The sequence below is a fragment of the Mus caroli genome, unplaced genomic scaffold (assembly GCF_978045245.1).
Source record: "Mus caroli unplaced genomic scaffold, Mus_caroli_1 scaffold_13, whole genome shotgun sequence".
Classification (NCBI taxonomy): domain Eukaryota; kingdom Metazoa; phylum Chordata; class Mammalia; order Rodentia; family Muridae; genus Mus; species Mus caroli.
Genome location: NW_028227268.1, coordinates 19765386 through 19791496, shown reverse-complemented (window position 1 = coordinate 19791496; position 26111 = coordinate 19765386). Strand labels below are relative to the sequence as shown.

General features: G+C 52.3%; 1 protein-coding gene across 3 annotated transcripts; it reads right to left on the bottom strand.

The window, feature by feature from the left end:
• Positions 1-321: 321 nt before the first annotated feature.
• On the bottom strand, positions 322-16969 carry Slc4a1 (solute carrier family 4 member 1 (Diego blood group)). 3 transcript variants are annotated; one of them, XM_029483033.2, is made up of 21 exons: positions 16896-16951; positions 14841-14893; positions 13265-13347; positions 13025-13145; positions 12021-12094; positions 11099-11279; positions 10884-11019; positions 10082-10205; positions 9896-9977; positions 9601-9782; positions 8765-8975; positions 8440-8652; positions 8104-8252; positions 7802-7996; positions 6030-6200; positions 5588-5677; positions 4955-5121; positions 4197-4450; positions 2894-3063; positions 2639-2812; positions 322-1878 (listed from the first exon to the last, which is right to left on the bottom strand). In XM_029483033.2, the coding sequence occupies exons 3-21, from the start codon at positions 13277-13279 to the stop codon at positions 1798-1800; spliced, it is 2790 nt and encodes a 929-aa protein (XP_029338893.1). In that variant the 5' UTR covers positions 13280-13347; positions 14841-14893; positions 16896-16951; the 3' UTR covers positions 322-1797. The 3 variants fall into 3 exon arrangements, with proteins under 3 accessions (XP_029338893.1, XP_021033280.1, XP_085685658.1); XM_021177621.2 differs by lacking the exon at positions 14841-14893 and having other exon boundaries at positions 16896-16969; XM_085829532.1 differs by lacking the exons at positions 13025-13145; positions 13265-13347; positions 14841-14893; positions 16896-16951 and adding an exon at positions 12408-12479.
• Between the last annotated feature and the right edge of the window lie 9142 nt (positions 16970-26111).

Sequence of the window (26111 nt, the reverse complement as noted above, 5' to 3'; positions counted from 1 at the left end):
CCCAGCATGACTCTAGCAACACTCCCATGGTCAAAGCCTTACATGGGTTTCCACCTAGTGCCACCATGTCCACATGGTCCGGTTAAGACCCCCTGGAGCAGCTGGGTGTGGTGGCGCACACCTTTAGTCCCAGCACTCGGGAGGCAGAGGCAGGTGGATTTCTGAGTTTGAGGCAAGCCTGGTCTACAAAGTGAGCTCCAGGACAGCCAGAGCTACACAGAGAAACGCTGTCTCGAAAACAAACAAACAAAACAAAACAAACAAAGACCCCATGGAGCACCCCAACTCTGAGAAAGGACTTCAAGCAAGGCACCCCTTTAACACAGACACATTTATTGGCAAAACCTATTCCCAAGCACGGCAGTGGGGAAGAGCGTTGGCAGAGTGGGTGGCGCGATTCCCCCACTCTCTTTGGTAATGTTCAAGGAGCAGGCAAGGCAGGAGAGGATGAGGTGTGCCCAAAACATGGTCACATCAGCAGCTTCCCACAAGGAGGGCTCTGCTCAGCAAACACTTTTCTTAGACCTTGTGGATCAATCCTCCCAGCTCCCTACAAGGTAGGTACATCCCTGTCCTCATTTCTACAACGTGGAAACAAGCGTTCTGTGGTGATGTACCAGGAGGCAGGCATGTGCTTTCAAATCCCCCGAGAATCTCCCACTGCAAGCCTCCTGCTGCCTGCTCACTCAGATTTTCTGCTTCTCTCACAAGTTCCAGTTCTTTCAACTCTTTTTTTTTTTAATATTATCTTTTTGTAAAAAAAAAAAAAATAGATGTTTATCCATATTTTGAGCAAGCCACTGTCTCCTACTCCAATGGGTCAAAGCTTGGGTTCCCCCCAAAGATTCAGCTTAGCTGGGGTTGGACACAGCAGGTTTCTCATGGGGGCAGAACTGAGGCTCAGAAGGAGCACTTAGAAAATACAGAGTTAATAAATTACAACTCTCCCACCCTCCCTCTATCCCCGCCCACATTCAGAGCAGACTTCGATATTGGCCTCACCCCGGAGGAATTTGAACCAGTTCCCTCTGTGTCTATAGGTCTAGGGCCTTTAGTAGGTGGCTATGGAGTGTATGAATGAGTGAATAAGTGAATGAATGAATGAATGAATGAATGAATGAATGAATGAATATTTAGTGGGAGAGAGCAAGTACCTAGGAGTCTGAGCCCCAGTCCCTTATTCTCACCAGGACGCCTCTCTGGATGCAGAGAAGGGAGTCTTGGGGTGGGGCTGGGACAGAAAATGCGAGGAAGTCATTAGGGGTATTTCTGTACAGGGCAGGCATGTGGGTGGGAAGATGGAGGACAGAGGTGTGGCCTTCAGGTCAGGAGGCTCAGGTCTGTGCTGTGTGGCCCCAGGGGCTGTATGATCTGGGCAGGCTTGGGGAACAATGAAGGCTGTAATGGTTCTTGGACATTTGCTCTTGGTCCTCACCCGTCATATGGTAACATGGGTACTCTTACCAATGCATACATTTTATAGAGTAGGAAGCAGAGGCCAGAGAGGTCAAGGGACTTACCTAAGGCCACACAGCCAGCAGGAACATGAAAAGTGTCCATGAAGAGAGGAGACACAAATCTAACTTTTCCAGCCTGGGGGGCCCGGACAGTCGCAAGAGACTGTGACCCCAATTCCCTGATATAGCTTCTGGTCATCTCCAGCCAGAAAATCCAGTGTACCTTAGATAGAGGGTTTCCTAGAACACCCCTCCTTCCCCACCCACAGTCATAACACGCCCATGAGTGGTCTTCCTGGGAGGGTGGGAAAGTGGAGTGGTTGGGGCCTGGGCCTGCCGCTCACACAGGCATGGGCACTTCGTCATACTCATCCAGGCCATTCTCCTCGTCAAAGGCCACTTTGGCATCATCACCGTCCAGCTAGAGGGGTGGAAGGGAAAGGGTGAGAGAGCGGGGCAGGATGAGTCTTTTTGGGGACTTAAGAGGCACGCACTTCTAGAGTTAGGAACCAGCCTGGACAAGCCCTGCTGTCCCTAGAGTACAGAGTTGGTCTAAGTGAGTGGTTTACAATGGGGGAAGGTGGCCTCTGAGGGTCTGGTGAGGAAAACCTGCAAAAGGTGGGCTGGGCTTCCCCTCACCATGGCAACCCCACACTGAATGTCCCAAATAACTTGGACGATGATACAACTAACTGCTCAGCAGCTCATGTGGGATGCACCCTGTGTGCCTCATTAGCCTTTCACCCTGTCATGACTGCTGCCTACACTGGGGAGTCATAGGGAAATGAGGTCGCTTGCTCCAGATCATATGTTAGGATACAGCCGACCAAGACGGAGACAAAGGCCTGCATATAGACTTTTTTTCTTCTTCTTAAGATGGGATCTTATGTAACTCAGGCTAGCTTTGAATCATGTGGCAGCCAAGGATGACCTAGAATTTCTGATTTCCTTACCTCTACCTCCCCAGTGCTGGGATTATAAGCATGGGCCTCTGTATACAATCTATGGGGTGAATTGAATTCAGGATCCTGTGTATTGGAAGGAAGCATTCTACCAACAGAACCACATCTATTCCTAACCCTCCTCCGCCTCTCTGCCTCATTCTTCCGTCTCCCCAGCTCCAAGACACACGATTCCTATTACTGGGCCCTTCTCCTCCCATCAGGGCCCCCATGACTCACACACTGGAGTTCCAGCTCTCTGAAGATGAGCGGCAGGATGAGACGACGGAGAGGCACTGTGAGGATGAGGACGAAGGGCAAGGCCAGCGAGGCGGGAGTGGATTTCACCACCCACAGCACAGCCAGGCAGATGATCTGGATGCCCGTGAAGAGGTGCATACGCCAGGTCTTCACCTGTGGGGAAGCCAGGTTCAGTGTCTGCCCTGTTCTGACACCCTTCCCTCACCCTAGCTGGACAGCCGCAAAGCTAAATACCCTCTTGACAAAGGGCACATCCGGGTGGTACTTGGGTGGCTTGAACAGGAGCAAGATGCGGTCAAAGAGCTGGATGCCACTGAGGGATGTGACTCCCATGTACAGGAAGATGCCGAAGAGCACAGCCAGGGGGATGCGGGACAGGATAGGTTCCATGAGGATGGACAGTCCTGTGAGGACGGACACACTCTCAGTTCAGGTCACCCAGGGATCAGCACCAATGGGGCTTTGCTCACACTTGGAACAGAGCAGGAAACCACAAGTGACCCTTTTCTGCAGCGTTTGTTTATCGGCTCAGAGGGCAACAACCTTATCTTTCCAAGGAGTCAAGCCCACTCCCCCCAGCCTCGTTGGGGCAGCCACGGTGCTCAGAGGAATCTGTGTTTCTCCTCGCTACAGATCACTTTCATTATTCTTTACAGGAAGGGGGAGAAGCGGAGAGAAGGAAGGGGGAACTTTAGATCGCTCCATCAGTGACTGTGACCTTGCTCAGCCAGCTAGACTCAGCTTCCTATGGAGCCCAGGGGTGCTCTACCACCCCTTAGATGGAGGAGGCATGCTATCAGCCTTAGAGCAACTGATCTGGAAAAGAATATCAGAGATTTAATAAATCCTCTAACTGTGTAGATAGGGAAACTGAGGCCCAGAGGCTAGGGAAGTTACCCAGCCAGAAGCAGGGCAGGGCAAACCCCCACAGTTTCTTACGTTCCTCTTGCTTAAGCGTATGGGAAGGATCTGACTTGGAAAGAGCCCAGCAGTGCAGCCCTCCTGCCCTGCACAAGTGTCCCAGGGCCCTGGGCTTCCTCACTTCTGCTAGATCCCCTCCTGTGAGGAGCTAGTGTTGGGGAAGCTTGAGCAACTGATGTATAAGGACCTGGACAATGTAGATGGTATGGGAGCCTCATTCCCCAACCCCAAGAGAAAGAGTCAGGGGAGATAGTGGAGGTGTAGATGGTATGGGAGCCTCATTCCCCAACCCCAAGAGAAAGAGTCAGGGGAGATAGTGGAGGTGTAGATGGTATGGGAGCCTCATTCCCCAACCCCAAGAGAAAGAGTCAGGGGAGATAGTGGAGGTGTAGATGGTATGGGAGCCTCATTCCCCAACCCCAAGAGAAAGAGTCAGGGGAGATAGTGGAGGTGTAGATGGTATGGGAGCCTCATTCCCCAACCCCAAGAGAAAGAGTCAGGGGAGACAGTGGAGGTGGGATTTCTGAGTGGGAAGAGCCACCCCCACACCTCATCCCAAGAACAAGGGGCAGAAATGAGTGGAGCAGGGCATAGGGGCATGACTGGCCCCACTTACCCACAAGCACAGAGACCAGGAGCCCACTGATCCGCTGTTCCTTGACCTCTTGGATCTGGGCTGCAGCCCCTGGACCACTGGCCTTCCCCATGACTGTGAGGGCATTGGCGTGGGTAACAGATCTTACAGTGGTGGCGCTGAGCCAAGGCATCCCAAAGAGGGCAGCCACCCCACCCATGCCAACGACCAGCAGCAGGTCCAGGTGGAAGCCAGAGCCCTTGATCATCTTCCGTTCTGGTTTACTGACAATCAGCCTGGGGTAGGGAAGGGAGGGGAGGGAAGTCAGGTGAGCTAGGCTCTCCCAGTGGGCTCCTCTTTCTTTGCCCACATCGGTCCCCCTGGGTCTCTTTGTGCTTTCTGTTCCCATTTCCCTTTGAGTTCCTGGCCCCCTCCCTCTGGTTGTTTGAGAATTCAGACTCTGAGAGCTAGAAGTCTCTGGAACACCCTCAGGTATTCTTGCTAAATCCTGGGACTTTACCTTCAGGGAGCCTTGACTGTTCAGCACCCCTCACCCCACTCCCACCCCCATCCCCTCTGTTCAGGCCCCTCCCATCATCCAGCAGTGAAGCTCATAGCTCCCAGTTTACAAGGTGTTCAAATGATGCCACCCCAGGGGCCACAAGACTCAGACCTGCCTCTGATGCTCCAACACTCCCATCCCCTCACAGAGAGCCACCAGCCAGTCTCCTGCTGGCCCAGAGCCTGCTTCCCTCCCTGCCTCCAGCCCTCCCGGGCCAAGCCTCTCTCCTTGCTCTTACGTGGTGATCTGAGACTCAAGGAAAATGAGAATGAAGACAAGCAGGGCGGGCAGAACGGAGGCAAACATCATCCACGTGGGGAAAAGTCTATACAGCCCCAGAGGGTGGATGACCCAGCCCCGGGCGGAGGAGTTGGACACTTTGAGGCCATCAGGCACCGAGAGTTTCTGTGAGAAGAGACAGCTGGTGAGAACCTGGGACCAGATGGCTAAGGAGACATGGGGTCAGGGAAGTCAGGATCCTGGGGTAGGGAGTTGGGTGGAAGTGCTCATTGGACATTTGCTTTGCTCCAAGCTACTTCTCTAAACCCTCTATGTGTCCTCTCGTTCCTGATGTTGTAGGCAAACAAACAGGATTAGAGAGGTTGTACATATCCAGTGGCTGAGCTGAGGTTTACCTGACTCTGCCTGGCTCAATGCGCACCCTCTCCTATGGCCCTGGGCAAAGGGATAAAAAGAGCAAGGTGGCCTAGGCTCTTGCTGGAGTGGAAGGGTCTTGAGGGAATATTGGAAGACCAAGGCCGGGGGATGAGGTCTAGTTGACTTTGGGTTAGGAGAAGCCATTTTGGCAGGGTAGAGAGGAGAGAAGGAAATGAAGGCTATGGTGGCATGCCAGAGGATGAGGAGGACTCACCTGTGTGTAGGTGCCCTTGATGAAGGAATCCACCAGGACCATTATCAGGATGGAGATGGGGACCCCGAAGTCCCCAATGACTCTACGCAGCTGTAAGCAGATAAAGGAACCAGTTGTGCCCATAGTCCACCTCGCACCACCTTCCTCCCCATCCTACATTTACCAAGGATTCTGCTCATCCGGAGAGGTCCATCAAGAACCAAGTGTATCATTACTCCGGCTATCTCTGCCTTCCTTCTTCCTCTAACCCCTCCCCGCCTGGCTCTACCCTTCTCCCTCCCCCAAGAACTCTCTATCCCTGATTCCCTGCTGGATCTTGGTGCTGGGTTGAGATGGGCTTGCATGCAACATGGTCCCTGGAAGTGGGGACCTGGGATAGAAGGGGAGTCAAGGGTACTGGAGAAGCTAGAGTTGGTGAAGGTAAGGGCAGGGGTATGCTGACCTTGCCGGGGAAGTAGGTGCTGTTCTTGAACTTTCGTAGCGTCATGGCAAGTAGAAAGGTACCAGCCATGAGCACAAGAGAGAAGAGGGCTGTGTTGGGCACGGGGCCCTGAGGTTTGGGCTTCATCACAACAGGGGCATAAGTCTGTTGTAGTGGGTAGTCCTGGAAAATCTGTAACCGACAAAACTTTGTGTTCCCCTTCCAAGCCTTGACTTGAGCTAGACAGTATCAAATAAGTTGACTGGGCACTATCAATCAGTTGTTTGTACATCCATTTATCCATATATACGTCCAAACATCCATCTACACATCTACTGCCCATACAACCATCACCTACCTACACCCATCTCCCCATCCACGCATCCATCCATCCATCCATCCGTCTCTTCTTCCTCATCTGATTTATTAACCTACTTGGGTTTTGTTTTGTTTTGGTTTTGGGTTTGGGTTTTTTGTCTTTTTTTTTTTTTTTTGGTTTTTCGAGACAGGGTTTCTCTGTATAGCCCTGGCTGTCCTGGAACTCACTTTGTAGACCAGGCTGGCCTCGAACTCAGAAATCCGCCTGCCTCTGCCTCCCGAGTGCTGGGATTAAAGGCGTGCGCCACCACGCCCGGCTTTGTTTTATTTTTTAAAGGTGTATTTATTTTTATTTATTTGAGTACACTGTAGCTGTCTTCAGACACACCAGAAGAAGACATCTGATCCTGTTACAGATGGTTGTGAGCCACCATGTAGTTGCTGGGAAATTGAACTCAGGACCTCTGGAAGAGGAGTCAGTGCTCTTAACCGCTGAGCCATCTCTCCAGCCACCTTGCTTTATTTTTTAAGGGAGGAAGAACAATTAGCTTGTCTGGGAAGGGTCCAAGAAGCAACAAGACTGCATGTGCAGGTATATGCTTCCAGGCGTTGTGGGGAACATGAGAATTCTGGAGATAGCCATTAAGTAATAAGAAGGTTAATAAAAAGGGCTTGAGGAGTTAGTGACAGGAATAGCATTTGCCTATCATGCAAGAGGTTTGAACCGCAGCACAGTAAATAAGTAAAAAAAAAAAAAATCTTCTTAAAAGATCTACAGAGAGCCAGGCATGATAGTGCAAGTCTTTAATCCCAGCACTCGGGAGGCAGAGGCAGGCGGATTTCTGAGTTCGAGGCCAGCTTGGTCTACAAAATAAGTTCCAGGACAGCCAGGGATATACAGAGAAATCCTGTCTCGAAACACACACACACACACAGATCTACAGAACATAAACGAGCCTGCCAATCAACAGAATAAGGACAGGCACACACAGGTCACCCTTCTTCCATACACAGGTGCAGATGTGGAGGTGGGTGGAGCTCTATGGGGAGGAGGCAAGCTCTGGAGGCGGAGGCCCTGTGGGGTTCTGGAGGGCAAGTGCAGGAAAGGAGAGGCCTAGGGCTTTCAAAGCATCCCCTTCCTCGATACACAGGACTTCCCGGGCCATCTCACATATAGTACCCACTAGTCACGTGATGTGTGGCCATAACCATGAACAAGTGTTGAGAGAGGTACCTTCCCTCATATACAGGTCAGGCCACGAGCACTGAGTCTCAAGCCTTTACGTGGACCCAAGAAACCCAGCTGCATAATCCTAGGTGAACCCCAAAACATACATGTGCCCATGTTCATGGTTGTGCAAAGAGGTAGAAAGAGGTAGAAACATGGCCACAGTCACGCTGTACAGACTTGTTACATAATAACACACTCTCACAGACACGCTATGCGTGAGTGTTGGCATCCTCCCTGGCCTCACCTTGATCAGCTTGGAGAAAGTCTCATAGATGAAGATGAGGGAGATGAGGAAGGAGAAGATCTCCTGGGTGTATCGGGAGATGTATTGGACGAGGAAGCTGCCTTCAAAGGCCACCACCAACATCACGAGCAGGATGAGCCAGAAGCCTATCCACGCGCGGCCCACGATATACTCCAGGTTATTGCTTTCACAGAACTGCAGGCAGTGAGACAGATACAGGTTTAGTGACCTTGTGGGCACTAGGTAGGTGAGCCAGGGTAAACTACAGGGTTGGGGTCAGAGTGGGGCTGGGATGATGTTACCGAGAAGAAGGCTTCTTCAAACACCAGCAGGGGTCCTGAGAAGCCTAGCACAAGCAGGGGCTGTGCCCCCAGGAGAGCAAAGAGAATGCCTTGCACTGCTGTGGAGATGAGCAGCTCTGACACCCCCATCAGGTTCCGGGTCTTTTCTCCTGTGGGGGGAAAATGCCATATAGGGATCAAGATGGAGAGATTACTTTCGGGGAGCGAGAGTTAAGTTATGGGGTATGACCTGCAGAGCATCAGATTGGGTCAGAAGTGAGGGGGCAGAGGCCAGAGGGTTAGAGGTGAATGTTCCGGGGTGGGGGGAGGGGGGAGAGAACCATAATTGTCACTGACCCAGGAGGCCGCCGAAGGTGACCGCAGGTGACAAGGCAGCAAAGTAGATGAAGATGACAGCAGCCAACACCTGGGGACTGAGCGCATCAGTGATGTCACTCAGGTAGTAAGGATAACGGCGCCGGATATCACGGATCAGGCCTCCAAAGATCCGGCCTGTGCGCCGTAGAGGGTCGTCTTCGTCACCAGGGCCCCCTTTTCCCCCGTTCAAGTCTGTTGTAGAGGATAGGAAAATGGTCAGAGGGGCAAATGTCTGAGAGGAAAGGAGCAGCGTACGGGGGGATCCAGGGGCCCATGGGGGAATCAAGAAACCTTGTCCGTGTACCTAGAGTGTTGTACAAGTTGGGGTCTGGCTTGGCGGGGCTGGGCAGGTACCGCCTCCTAAGCAGCTCCTTCTGCACGGGTACCAGGTTGAGCAGAGCTTTTTCTGAAGGGGCGTCTGTGGGCGGCAGCACCAGGCTACAGTCCAGAAAGCTCTCCAGAGAGCGCAGCAGCTCCTCTCGGTTATGCGCTGTGGAGGCGGTAACGCGGAACACCTAGGGAAGGAGAAAGGTCGGGAACACTTACTCTGTAGCCAGGAGGTCCAGGGGAGCAGGGCAACCTGGTGGTGCCTGCCTGTAGTCTTAGCACTCAGGAGGTGGAGATAGGAGGACTGCCTCAAGTTTGAGGCAATCCTGGGCTACATAGAGAGAACCGGGTCAGCCAGAGAGGTACCAGAGGTACATTGTCTAAAAAATCTTGAAGTGGGGTAGGGAGGACCTGGACATGTGTAGCCAGGGACCAACCACCAAAGCCACGGCTGTCGTTATAGGGTCTGGTTCTTTCTGTTTCCTCTGACCTCTAAGGACAAGCTTTGGGGAAACAGGAACCCTGGGTGGGGTAGAAGGAGCTAAAGTATCCCTGGTGGGCTAGGCAGACCACACAGCAGATTGGGCCAGCTAGAACCAGGTCAGAGCGGGCCAGGATGGACCAGCCAGTCCAATCTAAGTCAGGGTAAGACTAGACTGGCCAGGAACAGGTGGAATTCAACCCACTGGATCCAAATAGTGAATCTAAAGTCAAGCCAGTCCAGGGTAGGGAACCTGGCCTCTTCTGTCCTCCCACAAGCTCCCTGGCTAACCAGCCACATCTCCCTCCATCCCCCCAGCCCTCCACACTCACTCTTTCTGTCATGAGAGTTGCTGCAGCCCTGCCCAGCTGGGTATAGTCGACATGTGGAGCCTCAGGTCCCAGCAGAACAAGAAGGAAGCCCACAGGCTCCGGCAACACCAGGTCCTCCAGCGGCACAGCCTCCTTCAGTCTCACGAAGCCCAGTACAGGCTTCTCCAGAAAATTAGCCCGGCCTGTGGGAGGCACCAGGTGGTGAAGCCAGGCCGCTGGGACTCATAGTTTATGAATTCAAGAGAGGGGGGCTGCCCGGGGCCTGAAGAAGGATGCACGGGGAAGGAGTTCTTACCCACTAGCACCAGTGTGGTTTCTGAATCTGGGGGGATCTTCAGAGTCCCAGATGTTGAGGGTCCTTCTGAGCCCCCCTCTGCCTGTGGAAAGGAAGGTGAAGGAATTAAGTCTGGCATCACACTGACCCGAGGAGACCTGAGCATCCATCCAGCCCTTCCTTCTCCCAACCGTGTCCTAAGCGTACCTGTCCGCAGTACAGCTGGGTCTCCAGAGATGGCTGGTGGGGAAGCAAAGGCTCAGAGGCGCCTCCAGAGCGGGTCAGGACGGCGGGCTTCACCCCCTCCAGGTTCTCTAGGTCCTCAGCATGGCTGTGGGACACACAGGTGACATGAGCTGAGTCAGTTATTTGGACTGAGTTTTCCATGGAAAGAGAAACTGGCGAGAGGGGCAAAGGTGAGCACGAAGTGGAACTTCCCAGTGACCAAACTTGAGAGACTTCAGAGAAGGAAGATCAATCTTCTCTTAAAGGACAGTGTGGGTAGAAGACGGGTGGCCCCTGTCTAGGATGTTTAGGTGGGAGAAAAACAAAAAACAAAAAACCACAGATGAAAGAAAGGGTCTTGGGGCTGGTGAGATGGCTCAGTGGGTAAGAGCACCCCACTGCTCTTCCGAAGGTCCAGAGTTCAAATCCCAGCAACCACATGGTGGCTCACAACCATCTGTAACGAGATCTGGCGCCCTCTCCTGGAGTGTCTGAAGACAGCTACAGTGTACTTACATATAATAAATAAATAAAATCTTTAAAAAAAAAAAAAAAAAAAAAGAAAGAAAGGGTCTCAGGATTATGCTCTGTAAGTGTGAGCTTGAAGTCTCGGGCTCTGTTTGGGGGATGTCAGGCAGCTGTGGGAATTATGGTGGAGGAAGATCTCTTGCCTGATGGGGTGGGGTCCATTTGGAGCTGAGGGAGGGTGGGGAGACCTTGGAGGCAGGGGAGCTAGGGAGGAACCCATAGGATGTGAAGCCCAGGTCCTGGCCAGCAAACGCACCTGCGTTTGAGTAGCAGAGCCCGGAGCAGTTCTTCTCGGTCCTGAGGCCTAATCTGATCCTCGTAGATGAAGCAGTCTAGAAGGTGATTGGCCACCCCAGCCAGGGATGTCTCTGCCAGACCCAGAAGGAAGGTGCCTAGGGACAGCCAAGTGATGAGCTGAGTGGCTGCTCCAGAAAGCCACCTATGCAGCAGGGGGACCACAGGAGGACTCACCTTTTGAGAAGACCTTCTGCAGTTCTAGAAGGCTCCAGAAGGTCAGGTAAGATAGATGTGGGCGACCCCACACACCATCCTCTCGAAGGTTTTCCTCCAGCCCTATCCAGTGCGCTGCCTCCACCCATCGTAGTTCCTGGTTCCTCTGGTCCATCATCAGTTCCTGAAGCTCCACGTAGACCTGAGGCCCACGGCCTGAGTTAGTCCCGCAAGCCATGGGCAAGCCCACGAGAGAGGGGGAGCCTGGACCCTGAGGCGCTCGGGTCTAAGCTAGGCTTAGAAAAGGCCCTGGGCTCTGGAAGGCTTAGGACAGGCCTCCTGCTCAGAGCGTGGGGAGATATGCAGGGTCCCCTGGCTCCACATCCATCCTCCTCAGCAGGCCATTGTCATGTTTCAGAAGAGGCATGGACCTCTGAACCATGAGGGGCCTCGAGCAGCCACTTGGCAGGAAAACTGGGATCTGGTGACCGGGGCAGAAGGGACTTGGGAAGCCAGTGGGTTATCTCCCAGCTCCAAGACTTGAGGGATGTGGCTCACACTGTCCTGAGCCAGGTGGTTACTCTCAGGGTCCCAGCTTAGGGACCCAATTCCCTCACTAGCTAGGAAGTCTGGTGCTCAGCGGGGACCTGGATGCTGGGAGAAGGAAATGTGTACTTGGTTCCATACGTGCCCGTGAGTATCTAGCCCAGCCAAGCGGGAAAGCCGTGGCTTAGTCCTCAGCACTATCTGTCCAGTGAACTCAGCAAAGGTTTCTCTGTTAGTGAGCATGCCCCTTTTCTTCCACTGATGTCCCAGGGTGTTCACTCTATTTGCTTGTCTGTATGTGGGCATCTCCTGCACCTTGGGTCTCTCTCTACCCCTCCCTATGGTACAAAATGGATTTCAAGGCAACTCGAGAAAGAGAATGGATCTGAGTTCTCACCTGACCGGAGCTTGGGTGCGGTGTGGAGGTACTGCTGGGGACGTAGTCTGTGGCTGTTTGCTCTGTGGGAAGAGCTGAAAACCCAATGGCCAGTTAGCACTGCCCGAGATGTGGCCCTTCACTCGGGCCTCACTGTACTACAGTCAGGGAACCTCAGGAAGCCAGACCCACTCCCTGCACACCCCCTGGGCTGGGAGCTCTGCCTAACTTGGGTCTGTCGCCACTCTCCACCTAAACTTTATTGAGGAACCTGGAATTCGTTGTGGTGATCTGAGCCCCCAGCCTGACCCCTCCTCTGAGATAGGAAGACAGAGCCCCAAGTCCCAGTGTTCAAAACCATCCTAGCATTCCCTCCCTTCCTTGCTATATCTCCTTTCTTCTCCCCACCTGCTTAGCTAAGCCACCAGCTGGTAGCCTCTTACCACACGCCAGTCAGAGAGGTCGAGTCCCTTATATCCCCCACCCCGACCCTCATTTCCCAAGGGGGCCTCTTAACTTCAAATCTAATCACTAACACTTAAGCCCAGTTGACAGTAAACAGGTCCCCGCCTTAGGCTCCCCCATCTAAGACCTTGGGCAGTCCAAGGAAAGTGGTATGGACTCCTGGGGTCTCTGCTCCGGGGGTCTCCACCACTTTCTCTCACTTCTCAGCATCTCCAGCTATCTAGACTGAATAAGGTTCCAGGAACAGGCCTGCTGCTTGGCCTCAATGCTGATATGGGACAGACAGGGTAACAGCTGGGTCTGTGCCCTTGTCCCAGACATACCTGGCTGCCCTGTCACATGTGAAAGGGACCCAGCCCCCCATCCCCCCACCCCCAGTCACCTCCTGTGATCATTTCAAACAAAACCCTGTTTATCCTTCAATCAGCCAGGATTGTGGGGAGAACTGGCCCAAGGCCTGGGACTGGAGCTGTAGAGAGGGGAAGGACTGGGTCCCTACTGTCCCTATGGAGACCCAGCAGCTCCTCTGGTAGAGACAGAAGGCGTGGGATGGGTCTTACCTTCTGGCTCCTGCATCTCAGTCACAGGGATGGTTAGGTCATTATATGCTATCTGTCCGATTATGTTCTCCAGTTCTTCTTCGCTGTCCTGATCTGGGATCTCCAGCACTTCCTCGTGGTCCTGTGGGGAAAGCCCATCAAGGCTGGATTAAGTGGCTTCCCAAGTCCCCTGAGGAGAGAAGCCCAGGGTGGCTCCCAGAGCCCGAGGCAGGAACCCTGCATGGATCAGGGGACACTTACCCGCATGTCCCCCATGATGCTGTCCTCAGTGTCCAGTCGTCCTCTGCTCTCTGGGCCACCAGCATAACCTGCACCTCAGGTCCCTGGAAGAAAGGTGCAGGCTGATTGAGGCACAGTAATGTCACATACGTCAACTAGCCTCCTGTTGCTTCTGGGTCCCCCTAAAGGAGCTAACATTTAGTGCCAGAAGAGCCCTGGGGACCTGAGATTGATCAGATGGAGGCAGTGGCCATGGAGGAGGAAGCAGAGTTTGTAGGTGTATAGGCAGGGGCTGAGGGACAGGAGACATAGGTATGGCTGAATTCTCCTTAGTGTGTTTGGGGTGCATGGTCAAATGGTGTCTAGCTCCATCCTTTATCCACCAGGCCTTAACTAACTTCTCTTTCTGAGCCATGAGGACTCAGCCAACTCCCAGAACATGATGTATCCCCTCTTCAGGGAGCCTGGCTCCCCTGAAAGTCTCCATAACACATCCTCTTCTCCTAGAGATGGCAGCTTCTGCCTGGACAACAGGCTGCAGCATCCTTGGGTGTGGCTCGCAGATCCTGAGAGACATGAGTCTGTGTTCTCTTCTTCATTCCATCCCTACCTCGCTGGCGTGTCTTCTCCTTAGTCTATTGGCTTCTATCCAGTTCCTAGAACTCACCAAGACCTTGCCTACTCCAGGGCCTTTGCACACTCAGTGTCTCTTCTGTCAACAGCTGAGCCTTTCTCCTACCTCAGTTCCAGTACCACCCTTTCACAGGCCCCACTTAACCACCCCGACAGTCGCCGACCCAGTCCTACATGGTTCCTTAGTTAACTTGTGTGCAATTGTCAGACACGTCCTTTGGAAAGGAAGACACCTGAGTGTAAGTCCCTGCACATTTCTGTCCTCATGGGGTCCCCACACTTAGCAGCCAACCTGACTCCACATCACAAACTCAAAATGACCAAGATCCATCCGGAGGCCACAGAACCTCAGCCTCTATTTTCTCAAGACAAAGATGTCCCTACCCTAGGATGTGGGGACCACGTCATCTAATGTGCCAGTCTGGTGCTTCCTTTGCCCTGTCATTGCTACATGGAACCTTGGGGTGACAAGCATTTGGGTAGGTTCATGAAACGGAACCACTGGCTGAGTACAACAGACTGAGCTGAGCCAGGCTGAGCGTGTCCTTACACTTCAGGTGACCTAAGTGAGCGTGTCCTTTCTCTTCAGGTGACCTGAGTGTTTCCTACATGGATGGAATCTAGGGGGTTACCTGTGCTGGATACTGCAGAGAGGAAAAATGGGACAAAGGTACAGGGCCCAGTGACCACAGCATGGGTCCCAAGAAATAGGTAAAGAGGACCAGCCAAGGCATAAGGCATGGGCTAGGACAGAGAGGTGTGTGTGGGGGGGGGGGAACAGAGGAGCAGGGGCCAGTGAGTGGAGGGCACGGGGAGCAGAAGACAGAAGGCCAGAGGAGAGGATCAAGAGGTCAGAATAGGGTCAAGGGGTCAGAGGCAGGGGTAGAGGGTGACGGGCAGAGGTGTGGAGGTAGAGCCACACAGTCATGCTAGGGACCATGTAAGAATCTGGGGCAGAACTCACATTTGGAAAGAACCATACAGAGGTCTCTCTGGGCCTTGGAGAGTCCTGAGGTTCTGAGAGGGAGAGACATCATGAAGTCTTTAGGAGTGGCATGTGACCTCCATGGCAGTGTTCCTGAGCCTGAGAATGGGACAACCCTCTGGGCTTTCCCCTGGGTAGTTAGTATTCACCTTTCCCCTTTCTGCTCTCCCCGCCTCCTTCACCTTCCTTCCCCCATGGTTTGCACCCAGTTTCTCCAGTCTATCTTTAGTTTTCTTCTTTCCTTCTCTGGACCTGTTCACACTGCTTTCTGGCTGGGCCTCAGATCCCAAGGTACCAAAATGCCACTGTGGGACTGGGTCTGGTGCCTTGAATCTCCTGAGGGTCAGCATGGCACAGCCAGAGATCCAGGTTTCCTAGGCTGTGTCCCTGACCCTGCCTAGACCAATGGCCTGGGGAAGCTCTCGGGTGTTTAACTCTGCCATCGGTCTGTCAGATGACAACCTCTGGGAACTCAGTCAGAAAGAGTAAAAATATCAGAAGCAAGCCAGGCGTGGTGACGCACGCCTTTAATCCCAGCACTCGGGAGGCAGAGGCAGGTGGATTTCTGAGTTCGAGGCCAGCCTGATCTACAGAGTGAGTTCCAGGACAGCCAGGGCTATACAGAGAAACCCTGTCTCAAAACAAACAAACAGACAAACAAACAAACAAACAAACAATCAGAAGCAACCTAGAGTCCAGCTGAGCCTTGGAGGGTGTGCCAGGCCCAGGCTGTTGCCTGCTGGTCCTACACTCTTAGCTCTGCCCCACTCTGCCTGGACCTGATAAGAGCCTGGGCCCCTGAACCTTCAGAGCTCTGAGTTTGGAAGCACCCCAAACACCTGGAGGGCCAGCTGCCAGCCAGGACAGATAAGGGGCGAGCGGGCCATCTGGAGCCCAGGAGGTGGAGCCCAGCTGGGAAGACACAGGGGAAAGGGGACAGATGACAGAAACAGCTCCCTGGTGGCACAGTACTACCTTTTTTCTGTCAACCCCACACCTCACAAGCAGCTGTAGTGCCCTCTCTCTCTCCCAGTCCCCAGACCACTGACACCAGTAAATGTCAGTGGTGCCATTTGACAAAGCCAAGACTCAGAAGAGTTTGCCTACTCCAGGGGCACTGGATGGATCAGAAGCAGGATTAAACCTCTGGCTTACAACTCCACAAGCCTCTCTACCCGCTGTACTGAACTGCCTCCCAGAGAAGAAAATAGCTCTTAGCTGATTGGGAGTTGGAAGTTTAGACATGGCCTCTCACCTCTGCAGTCAGACTCCCTGAGTTTATTTAATCCTGACCCTGTCCTTTACTAACTTTGTGGGCTAAGGAAGGTGACAGACTACCCAAGCCTCAGGGGTTTTTCTGTCTGTAAAACAGAGCTGGTAAGAATGATTCCTGCATGATAGACCCACTGTGCAGATGAAGTTCATGCCGAGAACACATGGCCGGTGCCTGGCACACAGTCTGTCATCACTCCTGCCTGCCACTGATGACCAGGTCAGTCAGGCTTGGGATCTCCATCCCGCCCCGATTTTCCTCCAGTTCCTATAGAGTTAGCCTGAGATGATCAACCCACAGTAGAGATTCACTTCTCTTTTCCCTTCCAATGGTCTATGGGCTGGGGGTAGCACCAAGGTCCCAAGTAGACCTCTAGAAATGTCCCATATAGGAATCAATGCTGGCTGACATATGGTCTCCCAAGTGAGAGTTGGGGTAGCCTGGGGATGCCCCACATCTGAAGGAAATGAGTCTTGAGTCATGGGGCTCATGGGGCTGGTAGATAGAAAGCAGGAGGGACCTACACCGGTGGAAGGTCTCAAGTGCACTCCAGCTACACACACCTCTGTATGATATCTGCCCCCTCCCCGCCCCCACCACTACCACCACAGGTGCACCGAGGGACCACATGGACACATTACCATCCCATCCACCTGGAGGTCAGAAATCACACCCCTTGGACACAGATTTAAGCTGACCACCTTCACAAACCCTCAGGACAGATGCCAAAGGACCACCCAGCCACCCCCTGCCCTGCCCACCTGCTCAGGAGCCTTGGGGGTCCTTCGGGAAGTCCTGCCTGCCGCCACTGGTGCCCTCTGTGACTGGCTGAGCTCCCAACTGCTCTAACAGCACAGGCAGGTGCCCTGGGGGAGGCTCCCAAACCCCTGACTCATGCCCTGCCTCCTAATCTGCCCGTCCCACAGCCGGGAGCCCCTTCCCACCCCACCCCCTTGCCCCGCTCTGACCGGGTGCCCCATAAACAGAGTTATCTCTCACCCACATCTGGACAGCTGTGCATCAGGCCCACCCCACCCACCCTGTCCAGTCCCTAAGGTCTTTGGGCCCTTCAGGTCCCTGGGGATTTCTCAGCTCTGCCTTTGTGAACTAAGGCTTGACTGCTCAGTTCTCAAAACTTCTAGGTCTCTGGTAGGAGGGCGCTGACCCCTGGACATGTCTGCCTGGCCTCTGTCCACTCTTCACTATGGCCAGGTCTTCTCTGGCCCCAAGTCTCAAGACATCTTCTCTCTCCTACCATTGTCTTCCCTCAAGACTGGCTTTTCCTTGGCAACCTCTCAGGGGACCTGCCTGGTGCTTGTGGGACCCCATTAGTCCTCTCTTCTTCTTGCCCCTGACTAGAGGACTTTAGCTACCCTCTCCCAAAGACCCCACTGGCTCCTGAGAGCTGGCCCCTAGGGTCTAAGACACTGACAGTCAGCCTGAAACAATGTCAGGTCAAGAAAACAACTGTCCCCACACGAGCCTCGGCTCACAAAGCACCAATGTCTGGGCACACTGGCTCCTCTGTGGCAGCCCAGCCCAGGCCCCTAGGCAGAGAGTGCCTGCATTCTTGGCCCCCGCATACCCCTCCCCCGACACCTCCAACAGGACTGTTCTCTCCTCTTGCTGGGGGGTGAACACTGGCTAGGGCACCTATCTCTGACTGACAGATGACTTCTGGGTGGGAATGAAATGGTTTAGAGCAGACTAAGTGGGGTACTGTGACCTGGAGGGGTGAGAAGGCTCAGCATGGCTCCTGTACTGACCATGGGACCAGGGCAGCCTCCTGGTCTCTTGGACCTTCTGTTTCCTCTTCTATTAAGAGAAACTTCCCAGGGCTGAGGATGTAGCTCAGATGGCAGAGTCCTTGTCCAGCATGCATGAAGCCCTGCTTTAATTTACCCCAGCAACACAAAAAACCGGGTGTGGTGCTGCTCACTGGTCTTTTGTTTGTTTGTTTGTTTTGGTTTTTTTCGAGACAGGGTTTCTCTGTGTAGCCCTGGCTGTCCTGAAACTTACTTTGTAGACCAGGCTGGCCTCGAACTCTGAAATCTACCTGCCTCTGCCTCCCAAGTGCTGGGATTAAAGGTGTGCACCACCACCGACCGGCTAGTGCTGCTCACTTGTAATTCCAGCACTTGGGGGTGGGTTGGGGTATCCCAAAGCTCGAAAGGTGGAGACAGGGGGATCAGAAGTTCAAGGTATCCTCCATTACATACTTAGGGAGTTTGAGGCCAGCCTGGGATATATGAGGAGAGAGGGAGAGAGTGTGAACGAGAATGAGCACTCAAGTGACCCTGACTCTTCGCCCATTAAGTTCAGGCTCCAACAATAGAAAAACTCAGAGATGGGCAAATGGAACACATTGAATGGTCTCCCTCACTAGCTCGTGATGGCTGAGACCCAGCAAAGCTAAAGGAACAGTGGGTGAGGGCAGAATCCTCTAGGGTAGAAGGCCTTGCTTGCAGAGCCTGTGCTGGGTGGTCAGCTGGTGTCATTCCCAAGCCCCCTCTGTGCCCTATGCAGAGGAAGCATTTAAAGTGACAGAGAGGGGATGTGCTTCCCCCAAAGGCAATGACCAGGGGGCAGTAACTCTCCATGCTGGACATCAAGTCTCTTTGAGCTCATGATGCCCTCAGAATGAGCACCGCTGTCCAGGTTTTCACAGTCCAGGTTTTGGTTGGTTGCCCCCTCAATCTCTTTTCATATATATATATATTGTTGTTTTCGAGACAGGGTTTCTCTGTATAGCCCTGGCTGTCCTGGAACTCACTCTGTAGAGACCAGGCTGGCCTCAAACTCAGAAATCCATCTGTCTCTGCCTCCTGAGTGCTGGGATTAAAGGCGTGCACCACCATGCCCAGCTCTTCTTTTTACTTTTATTTTTAAAATTTCCCCACAGGTGTGATGGTACATGCCTTTAATCCCAGTACTTGAGAGGCTGGTGCAGGTAGACTTCTATGAGTTCAAGGCAGGCTGGTCTACAAACTGAGTTCCAGGAGAGCCACTGATTTGTAGAGAGACCTTGTCAATATATATATATATATATATATATATATATATATATATATATATGCCAGCCAGGGCTCTAGAAGCAGGATCTCATGTAGCTCAAGCTGTTTCAAATTTGCTATGAAACTGAGAATGACCTTGAACTTCTGACCCTGAGTTCAGAACTAACAAGTGTGCAGTGTGCAGTACCACGCCCACTTTATACAGTGCTAAGGATCGAACCCAGAGCTTTGGGAATGTTAGGTCACACTCTACCAACTGTGCCACATTCCTCAGCTCACTGTTCCCCTCTCACAGGAAGCCTCCCAGCTCAGACCTCCCTGTCTGTGTGGCCAGACAGGACAGGGACTTAATGGCAGTTAGGTGAGCTGAATCTTGTAGTGGGGTGAGGAGGAGGAGGAGGAGTGGGGTGTTGGCGTGGGGCTGTGACAAGTGAAGATGGAGTCCCTTAACAATGTCATGGCCATTCCTTCATGCCATGCTGTTCCAAGTCCCCAGTCAAGCCACACTGCCCCTGGAGGGACTGTCTCAGCGTCCCCATGGGGGTAGAGGCAAGGAGAGAAGAGCGAGGTTTGGAATGGCAGCCAAAGCAAGCAAGTGTCCCAATAAAGCAAGCTGGAGCCAGGGCTGTGGTTGGGTGGGGGCAAGGTATGTACAGGGTGGCCTGGGAGAACTTCCTGTGGAAGTTGTTACTCCACAGACTGGGGACCCAGATTCCCATGAATTTAATTCAAGGGAATGGCCCACAACCCAGCTTCATTAAACTGCTGGGGCGGGAGGTTCTACCATGTTGCAGTGTGACCACGGTCACAGAGAGATCATTCCTTTCCTCTCTGAACCGTTGGGACCGAATGGAGTGACAGATGGGTGGCAGCTTGGAATCACAGTCCCCTTTGGACGCAGAGTGGGGCTGGGTTGAGACGTTACTGAGGAAGGAACGTCTCCTGGGTAGGTGGTTGGCTGAGCTGGGGTCCTCAAATCATCCATCCTCAGGGGCTCCTGTCTAGTGGGGTAGATGATAGCATCCCACAATAACCACAGAGTGTGGTGACAAGAGATGTGGTAAGGAGGGGGGACTAGAGAGATAAGTCACTGGGGAGGTACTAGTTGTCTCCAGGGAGTAATCTGAGCCCAGCCATGAAGAAGTTCTTTAAGGGGAAAAAAAGAGCTAGGAATCCAGATGTGTGTGTGGTGGGGGTGGTGGGAGTTGGGGTGGGGGACCAGGACAGGGATCAGCAGAAGGATACAGAAAGGAGTAGATGAAACAGGAGGGGACATGAATGTAGATGACACAGGATGGGAAGGGGGAACTTGGAGAGAATGACAATGACACTTGGGAGAGAGGGCAGAGATGGGGAGGGAGTGGAATAACACACACACACAACCAGAGGTAAAAGACTGACAGAGTCTCGGGAGGACAGAGAATCCGACAGGAGATACACACACACACACACACACACACACACACACACACACACACACACGGCTTCCCTTCTCCTGGGGGAGCAAGGTGAGGAGTGTGGAGTGGCAAAGAGAGACCAGAAAGGCTGTTCTTTCTGTTCCTTCAGAGCTCTGGGTCTCTTTTCTGCCTGGCCAGCACCCTTAGCTGGGCCTTGGGCCTGAGAAGAAAGAGGAGGATTTTAGCTGGGCCAGCAGGGCCAGGTCTGTGTGGCTATGTGGTTCTGGCCTCTTTTCAGAACATACACAAGTGGGGTTGCTCTTCAGGGTCCAGTGAGCTGTGGAGGTGGGGATGGGGAGCTACTGCTTTCCCAAGGGGACAGGAGAGGGCTTGGCTGGCTCAGGGTGGCTCAGAGAACACAGGATCTGCCTGAGGAACCCCAGACCCAGTTCTAGGCTCTCATCATTGGATACACACCCTTCTGGGACTATTCTCTGTTTCTTGATTTCTGGACTTTTCACGTCCTTCTGCTTGTCCTGAGCCACCTTTCATCCCCAGTCCCAAACCCACTGAACCAAAGCTGTGACCTTCAAGGATCAACACTTGTGCTCCTGGCTCTGCCCTGGGATGGAGGAAGGGAGGAGCTCTGCCCAGAGGAGCTGGGTGCCCTCACCCCTCTGTGCTGTGCCAGGTGACTCTTTGCTCCAGAGACCACGAGCCTCAAGGGCAGAGACCGTTGCTTTCAGGCCTTTCTCTGTGGCCTAGACTCTGCTGGTTTGTTAGTGTTCTCTGAGACTGGGTCTTACTCCATAAGCTTCATGCTCTGATCCTCTCTCCTCCGCCTCCCAGACACTGGCTCTCCAGATGTATGTCTGGCTTCACTGTCCATGTCTTGGTGCATTTGAATGGGGTCTGGGCAGATCTGGGTCTCCTGTCACAGTGCCAAAGCATATTTGAGACAACAGTGTTTAAGAAGGGTCATCTGAATGTCACAGTGACAGTCTCATTTACTTCTAACCACTTTTAAGATTTATTTATTATATGTAAGTACACTGTAGCTGTCTTCAGACACTCCAGAAGAGGGTGCCAGATCTCGTTGCAGATGGTTGTGAGCCACCATGTGGTTGCTGGGATTTGAACTCTGGACCTTCGGAAGAGCAGTCGGGTGCCCTTACCCACTGAGCCATCTCACCAGCCCCTTCTAACCACTTCTTAAACAAGCAAGAAGACACCCTGGGCCTCCTCCAGTCCCCTTCCCTTTCCCCTCTCCCCTCTGTTTCTTTTACTGTTTCTGTTCCTTGCCCCCACCCTCCCCCCTCAGTCCATTCCTCCTTTCCTCTCTAACACTACAGGCCTCCCTAAGCACTCATATTTCCAATCAGTCCAGGATTCTCCCAGTCGGCTTCGCACTTCCCGGCTCCTACAGTTTGGCTGTCAGAAGCCAGTCAGTATGGCCTCTTAGAGATGCCAATCATGATACCGCTCCTGTGTCAAATACCGGCTCTGACTCAGCATTCAGGTCTCACTCAGGTCAGTGTGCCTCCTCTTGACCACTCAATTGGACGCAATCCCGTGTCAGTCTGTCGTTGTGTCAAGGAAAATAAAAATGGGTTGAAAATGAGCAAACCCCCAACATCTTTGTGGCTTAAATAAGGTAGAAGTTTATTTCCCTCTAATACAGAAGTATGGAGGTAGGACGTCCCAGAATGCAATGGTGCTCTGCAGGACTGTCTGTCATCATTAGCAAATAGCTTCTCCCTTCGGGTCCTGTATGGCTGCTTGGGCTTCACATGTCACTTCTGCATGCCTGCCAACAGGGGTAAAGAAAAACATGAGACCTCTTTTTAAGGACGGCTTCTGGGATGGAGACTTAGCTACATGGCTGTAGTTAGCTTGAAGGGAGGATGATGGAGTCTCCATTCTTGGAAGTGTCGTGTCCGGGGTTCTGTGCCCTGTCACTATCCTCCCCTACATCCACTGAACCATCTGACCAGTGGATCATTTTCTTGTTTAATAACTTGTTTACTATTATCTTTTGCCAGTAAAACAGAGGTCTGGGCTGGGGGGATAGCTCAGGACCTGAGCTCAGGCCATAAGCACCATGCACAAGACAGGGAGATTCCCTGAACTTGAAAGCTCACAAGCCTAGCCAGCTGGTGAGTACTGGTTCCATGAGAGACCCTGTCAGCACTAGGTGAAAGGGTTGGCAAAATGGCTCAGTGAGTAAAGGCAAACCTAGGACCTGAGTTCAATCCCTGGAACGCACACAGCGGTAGAAGGGGAGAACCAACTCCACAAAGCTGACCTCTGACCTCCAAACATCCATGGTGTGGGCACCCCCCATCCCCTCAACAATAATAATTAGAAATTTAAAAATAAGCCACATGTGAGAGTGTATACCTTTAATCCCAGCACTTGGGAAGCAGATTGGGAGGATCTCCAAGTTCAAGGCCAGCCTGGTCTATGTAGTGAGTTCTGGACCAGCAGAACCACATAATGAGCCCTTGTGTGACAAACAAACCTTAAAAGAAAAGGTGGAGAGCAATTGAGAAGACATACATGAGTGTCTGGTCTAAACACACACACATACTACATACACACACACATACTACATACACACACACACACACACACTACATACACACACATACCACACACACACATACTCACACACACACTACATACATACACACTCATTACATACACACACATACCACACACACACACACACACACACACTACATACACATACTGCACTCATACACATGCTACATACATATACTACACACACATACACTACATACACACACACTACATACACACTGTACATATACAGACATTCTACAAACACATGCTATACATATACACAGATGTTACAAACATACACTTTACATATACACACTACACATATACATACATACTATGCAAACATACATACTCATATTATACACACTATACATATATATACACACCATACATACATACATACATACATACATACATACATACATTCTACACACACACACATACACACTGTCCACACACACTGAAAACCGAACAAAACTATCAGCTCCATGAGCGCACGTCTTTTTTGGGCATTTCTATCACTGGGTCTCCAGTTCCAGCACAGGGTAGTCCTAACTATTCAAGAAGTTGAGGCAGGAGGATGATCAAGGACAGGAGCCAGGAGGACAACCTAGGATATGCAATGAGGACATCTCAAAAAAGGAAGAAAGAAAAGAAAAGTTCTGAATTTTTATTGAATAATGACTGCCTTTCAGAAACTATGGTCTAGAGCGAGTGGTTTTCAACCTTCCTAATGCTGTGACCCTTTAATAACAGTTCCCACGCTGTGGTGATCCCCAAACCATAAAATTATTTTGTTGCAACTTCATAAGTGTAATTTTGCTACTGTTATGAATCACAATGTAAATAATCTGTGTTCTTTGGCAACCCCCGTGCAAAGAAGGTTTGCCCTGCAAAGGGGTTGAGACCCACAGGTTGAGAACCACTGGTCTAGAGACACTCTCATTCCCACACAGCAAATGGGGACATGGGGCTGAGAGAGTAATTTACATCTACAATGACCCGAGGACTTGCTTCAGGTCAATCAGTTGGCAATCGGTGCCAAATTCAAACTGATGTGACTGTACTTTGCGGCTCTCTCCACTTTGCAGGCAGGCTTTGGGTGCACTCTGTCTTATCCAGCGACAAACAAGTCCAAGCCAGGGAAAGATCACCTGCAGCCTGATGGTGCCATGCCTGGGAAATTCCATTCCAAGTTCTCACTTCGGCCAAGCCGGTCGCCTCTAACTGGATCTACATGATCCATGGTGGTTTTGTCAGTAGCCTTCAGACAGATCAGCGAGCGGGTGAGAGATCAGATGGAATCCACGAGCTACATTCTTCCCGGACCTAAGCCTTGGACAAGGTGTCATCAACAGATAGGGTTTTTCCTTTCCAACAAGAGAGAGTTGTCTAACTCATCGGGTTTCCTTTATTACCTTGGCTTCTAGGAAAGCTAGTTTGAGTAAAACACCCACAGGCAGCTCCAGCCTCAGACCAGAACTGAAAGCAACAGTATGATGTCCCCAGGGCCAGTAGGCAGATGGCTAAAACAGCCTAGGATGCCTGGGAAATCCACAGAGGCCTCCAGGGCTTTAAGGTGAGTGTCAAGAGGCGGTTTCTGTCCCTTCATTTAGTCATTCGGCACCTATTGTGTGCAGGGCCTTGTGGAAATGAGGTGAGTTCGCTGCTTTTACTCATGAACCCAATATTCCCAGTGCTCGAAGAACACTGGGCATAGAGAGGTACAGTGACTTCCTTAGGTTCAGCGCAGGATCCGCTGGAACCGCATTGGCCCACAGGAAGCAACCGGCTAAAACTTGGGCTGTGGGCAGGGAGGGAAAACCCTCCTGGAAGTCACTCTTAGTTGGTAGGACAGGCTCCTGAGATAGACTGGGGCGGAGCTACAGCGAGGCAAGAGCTGCTTCTGACTGCATTGAGGGTGGCCTGGAACATCAGCCAGGCAGGGTGGGAACAAAGCCTGGGCTGCTGAGGAACAAAGCGTAGGCTGCTGACACAGGCTGCGAGTGCCTCCTGTAAGCCATAGACCCTATCTCCTCTGTACACTTCTCAGAGTCCAGACACAAGGTCTGCTGTAGGGCAGCCCATGTCTGCAAGAACCCGCAGATCAGGATACTTACGGGGACCAGGCAAGGATGAGGTGGGAGTAATGTTGCCCGCCGTGTGTGTGTGTGTGTGTGTGTGTGTGTGTGTGTGTGTGTGTGTGTGTACCCTGGTCCCCTGCAGGTGAGCATCTTTTCGAGGAAGCGGGTCCCCCTGTGAGCTCCATAGGACCCTATATTCCCCACCACCCAGCCTCACCAGCCACTCTGTGGGGTTCAACCACAGAGTTAACTCCAATTCCTCCTCCCAGTCTGGCCTCCTGACTGAAATTGTCCCCACTGAGGTCTGCCCTGTCTAAGTATCTTTCCTCCTCTGGCTTCACTTTCAGCTAAGCCAGGTCCGTTCTGCAACCTTGAGACTTGGTCCCCGTGCCTCTGTTCTAGACCATCCTCCCCACCCCCACTCTCCCTGGAAATCGTGTGTGTGTGTGTGTGTGTGTGTGTGTGTGTGTGACTCCCTCTGCCTTAGGAAGGTTGCTGTCCAAAGGGGAGAGAAGGGTTGTCAGAGAAGGCACTTTGGCCTGTAGGCAACTCTCCCAGTAGTGAAGGGGAGGCTCCTTACCATCTGCTGTTTAGTTTATTTAAAACCAAAAAGGAGCCAGGCATGGTGGCGCACGCCTTTAATCCCAGCATTTGGGAGGCAGAGGCAGGCGGAGTTCTGAGTTCAAGGCCAGCCTGGTCCTACAAAGTGAGTTCCAGGACAGCCAGGGCTACACCGAGAAACCCTGTCTCGGAAGAAAAAAAAAAAAAAAAAAAAACCAAAAAGGTGGCTAGGGGACCAGAAGAGATGGCTTGCTGAGAAAGAGAGACCCCCTGCTGCCAAGCCTATGACCTGATTTTGGGTGGGGGGGAATCACATGAAAGGAACCCTCTCCCTA

Bases quoted from the DNA above. Each gene is read 5' to 3' on its own strand.
- Slc4a1 (XM_021177621.2), bottom strand. The intron at 9,783-9,895 runs GTAAGAACTCCT...TGCCTCCCACAG, and splicing joins AACCACACTGGTGCTAGTGG to GCCGGGCTAATTTTCTGGAG. The intron at 3,064-4,196 runs GTAAGTGGGGCC...CCGTCCTCACAG, and splicing joins CCTGGTCTCTGTGCTTGTGG to GACTGTCCATCCTCATGGAA.